The 6,541-nt window shown below is 43.0% G+C and overlaps 1 protein-coding gene across 1 annotated transcript in view; it reads right to left on the bottom strand.

Annotated features, from left to right (window-relative positions):
* Window positions 1–6,541, bottom strand: part of LOC102388217 (A-kinase anchor protein 9-like) — a gene marked incomplete at its 5' end in the record, with an annotated part of 37,802 nt that overhangs the window by 15,160 nt on the left and 16,101 nt on the right. Inside the window, 5 exon segments of the mRNA XM_014525327.2 lie at window position 1; window positions 4–67; window positions 1,898–2,006; window positions 3,891–4,105; window positions 4,825–5,490. The exon segment at window position 1 is cut by the window's left edge and continues 112 nt beyond it. Coding sequence (XP_014380813.1) covers window position 1; window positions 4–67; window positions 1,898–2,006; window positions 3,891–4,105; window positions 4,825–5,490 — 1,055 coding nt within the window.

Below are 6,541 nucleotides of genomic sequence, written 5' to 3'. Positions count from 1 at the left end.
CATTCTGTCTCAGCAGCCCCTCAGTAAATGATCTAGAGGAGGCTCCTGGTGGTAGCAGTAACTTCAGCTAGAAATGAAAAAACCTTGTGTGAGATCAGTTACTGTTGTGGATAATAACAGTACTCTGTTGCTTCATCAGAAGAACCTGAAGTATCCATGCATTTAAATTCCAGGTCAGTCTAATGTTAATTTTTGTGAAATGATTACTAGGGACCTACCTACATCGCAGAGGAAGTTCGTGGCACAGCAGTGTCTTTCATTTTGCTTTCACCACCGTGCTCCCCACCCCCAGTGGCCAAGAGGCTAAAACCATGCCATTAAATGCAGGGGGGGGGGGGGGGGGGGGAGAGGATGTGTATACAGCAAAAAGAGCAAGATTAAAGGATTAAAGGCACCGCTGAACCATGAACTTCCACTGTGATTTAGGGAGGTCCATAATGATTATGTTCAATAGCAGAACAACACAGCAAGAATCAAATTGCTCTGATTTCTTTAAAAAAAACAAGTAGTTTTAATTTTTTTATATTTGTTTTTATTTTGGAGCAAAAAGAAAAAGACAGCTAATTTTCCACTACTTTAAAACACACATTTTATACCACTATTGCCCTTTGAAGATGAGCTCAATCGAAAACTAAATACTGCTGAACTATTACCATATTTACTTGATTAGAAGATGAGACTTTTTCCCCATTTAACATGAGGAAAAAAGCCTCTCACCTTACAATCAAGCACGAGGAGGTAGGGGCAGGGGTTGGGGCTAGGGCCACAGCATCAGCTGCTGCCTGACCCCGACAGACTCTGCACACCCAGCCACTCCTTCCCCACTTCCCCAGTCTCCCCGCTGTGCTGCTTCTCCCCATCTCTCCAGCAATCTTCCTTACCTTTGTTCCATGCTGGCAGGCTCTGTCCCTGCTGTAGCCTGGAGCACAGAGCATGTGCTCCAGCCTGACTCTGTAGAAGTACCAGCTCAGTGCCACTGCTACAGGGCCAGGTTGGAGCCATGCTCCACACCCCAGAGGCCTACTGGTGGAAATGCTTGTGGAGGGGAGGGAGACTAAAGGGGAGAGAGAGAGGCAGGAGAATGGGGAAGTACGGGATCCAAGACTGCAAGGAACAGAAGCAGCATGGAGGGGGAAGGCGGGAAAAGGGGGACTGGGGCAGCTTGAAGCTGCAGGGGGCAGCCGACAAGGGGTAAGCTGCCTGCCTTGCTGCCTGCCTCACTTCCTGCCCCACTGCCTATGTTGCTTGCCCCCTACATCCTCTACTTTGTGCCCTCTTGCAGCCACCCATTGCCTGCTCTACCATGTGCCTCCCTACTGCCTGTCCTCCACCTACTCCCTACCATCCCTCACTGCCTGCTCAATTACTGCCCCCCTCACCTTCCCTACCATATGCCTCCCTTCTGCCTCCCCCACTGTCTGTCCACCACTGCCTGCCGCATTACCATCCTCCTTATCACCTCTTCTCCTCAGCACCTTCAGCAGTGCGGGGGATGAATTTAAGATGATCCTCCAATAATTAAATTCCATTCATGGAAAATTATAATAAATTTATAAATTTTCCATGTGTAGAATCTAATTATTGGCATGTTAAATTCAGGGTCATCTTGCATTAGAGTAAATACAGTATTTCTCTTTTACATATTACTTCATTTCAAGTATTCATAACTATATGTAGATTTTCCTATTGCCTTTTAGTATATACATAATAGTTTGATTTCACAGGCTATATCAACACGGTATACTACGCAATAAATGTTGATCTACTTCATCAGAGCAGCACTGAGTAAAGATTTTCTCAGGAGGCTGTAGCTACATCTTAACCGAAAACTGAGTATGAGACTAATTCACGTTTTATTGTGTAATTTTACACAGTAAAAGAAAGATATACAACTCACCTCATGTAACTGGGGCAATCCAGGTAAGCTCTGCAACTGCAAGAGAACATCTTCAATAGTATTTTGAACTCCAATGAAGTCTTCATTGTCTGCTGTTTCAAACTGCAGTCTGAAATGAAGAGCAAATATATACAGTGCATGCCATCTAAAACTGGAAAATTATACTGAGATGTTTAGGTCTCTAAACCATCAGATTTCTGCATTTTTGAAAGCAGGCATGGAGATGCTTCGGAACCTTATTAAAACCTTTTGGTCTGTGAGCATATTTATCAGAGAAACGGAGATTTTCAGAGTTGCTCAGGGTCCCATTTTGACATCTGTATTAAAATGGCCAGTCTGTAAATTGCTTAACAGCACAGCAGCTGCTATCATTACTAAAGAAAGCTGTTCAATTCCAAATACTTTTGGAAACCTCTCTCAAGATGTCTACAAACTTGTCAAAGTTGCTTGACCACTACTCTTTTTTTGCTTGAATGCTCATGCAATGAAATTCTTCTTTACTGAACAGTATTCACAGCAGAAAAAAAAAACCTGATTTACATTATGCTCCTATGTGCTGGTAACACTAATTATTAGGGCTGTGCATAGCTTCAGCTGCTGATTCGATTCAGAGGAGATTGGGCATGATTCGGCAGCTGAATCTCCAAATCCAAATCGAATCAGGAGACCCATTAATCTCTCCAATTAAATCGGAAGCTTCCAATTCAATTCAGAGAGATTTGAGGATTCAGACACAGACACAGCTTTATATGCTTTTTCTACATACCTCAAGGTACCAGGCGGCTCATGAATGCTGGGATGGTGGGGTGGATGGAGCATCCCATAGGAGCATGGTGGGGAGGTCCCTAGTGCACTTGGCGGTGGAACCGGAAGTGGATCAGAAGCAGTTCTGGTTCACTTCTGGGTCTGCTGCAGAGCACACAGGGACTCGCCTCCCCCCTCCCCCTCGGCCCTGTGACTGGTGCCTCCTGGGTCTGAGGGGTTACCCGGGGTCCCCCCACAGCCAACTGCTGAGCTGGGATGGCTCCCCTGCACACTCAGCAGCGGACCTGGAAGTGGACCAGAAGTACTTCTGGGTCTGCCGCCAAGCACACGGTGGCCCCCCCCACGCTCTTGTGGGATGTTCCATCTGCCCCACCATCTCAGCATTCACAAGCTGTGCCTGGTACCTTGAGGTATGTAGAAAAGACATTTAAAGCTGTGTCTATGGCCGAATTGCTGATTCTCCAAATCAGCATCAAATCTTCAGATTCGGCCTAATCGAATCAGGACAGTGATCCAGATCAGCGAATCGAATCACTGTCCCCCGAATCAGGCCAAGTCTGAGTAGAATATGGCCCATTTCGCATACCCCAACCAATTATATATATCACCTCTCAAGTGGTGGCCAGTAAAAGAAGGTGCAGGTGTGAATCTGACCATGAATTAAATATAATTAATCTTTCACAGATTCCATGGTATTAAATTCTATTTTATTACATTCATATTCAAATACTACGTTAAATAACGTTTTTCCTAATTTTTTAAGGTTTTTTTTTGTTTTGTTTTTTTTACTTATAAGCTCAAATATACTCTGTTCCCTTGCACAATATATTTTTTAATTGATAAAGGATTGCATAAAGCCACAGATGATCCGAACAGGGTGCAGGGCCCAGGGCAAATCGGGGGCGGGGGAGGGGTGCTGAGCAGCAGGATGTGAAGTTGGCGGCAGCACCAAGTCACCGCACCGCTTTGCCTGGCTCTGCGGGGCCCCCCAATGTGCGAGGCCCAGGGTGGTTGCCCTGATTCGTGCCCCCCCCCGGGACAACCCTGCATAAAGTGCTAATATTTAGGGCGGAAATCTGCTCTGTGATCAGTTTTACACCATAGTAGCTCAGCTAACAACTGGATTACAACAGGAATGAATCAAGTTTGGGGATCCGGATTCAAGTGCTAAAACATTAGTTCATTGGTTGCTGTTAGCAAATGCAAGAAATGAAAGAACCATCCAAACCTCCTAGCAGCCTTGTGAGCCAACTGCTTCAGCTTTGAAGACATATTTTGTAGCTTTTGTCTAATGTTGTCCAGAACACTGCTACCCACAGCTAGGTCACCTTCTCCTTTTGTTTCCATCAGGGTGGGGTAGGTTGGTTCATTTGCTTCAGCTCCTTCCATTTTCTGCTGGAGAATCCAATTTCTTGTTCTCTCATTTGACATGTCACATGTAGTCTGAATGTGTACATATAAAAATACATGCGAGGAACTATTTGTTTAAACTGAAAAATACTTAACTGTGGAATAAAATTTGTTGTATTCAAATGTAAATAGTTTGAGAACAAGCTTAATATAAAGACCATAGCATACATGTTGGGTTAAATTAATTCTGTGCTGAATAATAATCAATATGGCCCTAATGGAATTAAAGAGGTTGTACATGGTCTAAGTGCAGACTTTGGTCGCTGTTTCTTTACTTTACCTAATATTCTGTGGTATTTCTAACAAACATTCCCAAACAAAGAAGTCTTCTTTATGCCCCTTGAAATTGGACACGTGCACACACTAAATTGAGTGGCATTAGGTGTTGCGCTGCTAGCCAACCCCCAATCACCTACAGCAGTCTGAAATAGGAATACTGTGCTCATGAGGCTGGGTGACTGGCCTGCCTAGTGATGGATATACCTTCAGGCTATGCTTCCTTCTGCTACGAAATATAACCCCCTGTGATTCTAATAGCAAAGGATGTGTAGACATCCTCATTACTAGCATCCAAGGCCTAGTCTAAATCAAGGAGACCACTGAAAACTTTGAGCTACAAGAGTTAGAGTGACAAATAAGTTTGAGGAATTTACTCTTGAATTGTACTGCCCCTCTAAGTCTTTTATCAGAGATTTAAGAGCCTAGTAGCACATTCAGTTCAACATTTCGCATTCCTCTAACATTTCCCATACCTCATTTAGACTCTGATCTGTTCCTTTGGCTATTTCTTTTTCCTCCCTGTCCTGCTCCGTTTTCTGCAGTTCTTGAATTATTTCCTGCAATTTCTTTGTTTCATGCTGTAGTTTGTGAATCTGTTGTCTCTTCTCCCCAAGCTGCCACTGAAGATCTTCCACTTTGGACTCTAGTTCATGTACCTTCTTCTGTGCTAGGATGTTAGCATCTTGCTCTGTTTGTAGTGCCTTCTTCTGAATCTGTTTCTCTTTTTCCATCTGCTGTCTCACCTGCACAGACTCCAGTTTATACTTCTCCATCTCACTGACTAACTCTACTACACGGTCATGTTTTTCATCTATTTGTCTTTGTAGCTCTTTAAACAATTCATCCGAAGGATTAGGGATTCCCTCCTGCACCTTAGCTTCAGCACTCTGGAGTTGGGCACAAAGCTCTTTCTCCTTTTCTAAGGCACTGCTCATTTCAAGAACTCGGGCCTTTTCTGTTTCAAGGAGTACCTGAAGCTCACAGTTACGGCCTTGCTCATGTGACAACTGGGCAACATTCAGCGCTTCCTGGGATTCAATTTTCTGCTGCAGGTCACTTGAAAGCTGCTTTTCCTGTTCCAAAAGTCTATTTAACTCCACATTCTTTTGTTTTTGATCCTCAAGTGAAAATTTCAAGTCCTTCCATAAGAAAAGAAATGGATCAATTATATTCATATAAAAGATGCCTATTTGCTATGAATGTTTTTGAAATGTAAGATCTGGCTGATTTGCTTGTAATGGCTTTGGGTTTTAAAATAAATAATTGCATAAATCTAATGGATTCTACTAACTTATTTATTTTAGAGCAAGTATAATGAGAATAAATATAAATGACCAACAGGAGAATTATGCTGACCCATTAAAGTCTGAAGATACCTGTAAAATATCGTTTTTGTAAGATTGCCCTGACCTTCAAAGTGAAAAAGTCATGGCTACTGGTAACTATTAGCTTTAAATTTCCAACAATAAAAACAGAATTTCAAAGCCATAGCTTTTTTCCTTCTAACTGTAACCTGTTATGAAAGAATGTTATTGTTGTGTCCACATAATTTAAGAAAATTGAAATACTAAATACTCTAGAGGAATTGTTCTGCCTGCTTGGAAGGTACTAGTAGAATTTCTGCAATACATTCTCCTGTAAGCTCTGATTTTATGTGATGGGCTGGTAAACTTGGGAGGGGGGTGCTACTGATGCTTGAAATGAGAGCAAACATCATGTATTTCTAAATAGTGCTAAGAACATGCTATCCAGCTGTGGAGGGGCTGTGTACACTGCCATCTTAGGCAAAAATAGCTCCTTAAAGCTGTGGTGGAAGAAGAGGAGTTGATAGAAGAAATGAATCCATTCCATTCTGAACACCATGCCCGTGTCCACACGAGCAAGGGTGTGCATTTGCAACAGCACAAATCTAGTGGCACAAATAGTGGCATAAATTTGTGCTACTACTTTGTGCTGCAGTGCACACCATGCCCATGCGTTTTGCAGCAGGACACACTGGGCATTTTTTCATGTGTTCTGGGACGTGGCACTGCATGCTTTAATTAGCGAGCTGTGCTAATTAAAAGTGCCCATATGGCACGTGTATCAGTGTCCCCCGCACTGAAAAAATAGCAGTTGGGCGCTTTGAACTAAAGCTTGTTGAACACATTTTATTTCAAAGTGCCCCACTGCTATTTTTTCAGTGTAGGG

The sequence above is a fragment of the Alligator sinensis genome, unplaced genomic scaffold (assembly GCF_000455745.1).
Source record: "Alligator sinensis unplaced genomic scaffold, ASM45574v1 scaffold1011_1, whole genome shotgun sequence".
NCBI classification, from domain to species: domain Eukaryota; kingdom Metazoa; phylum Chordata; order Crocodylia; family Alligatoridae; genus Alligator; species Alligator sinensis.
This window is presented reverse-complemented; position numbering and strand designations above follow the sequence as displayed.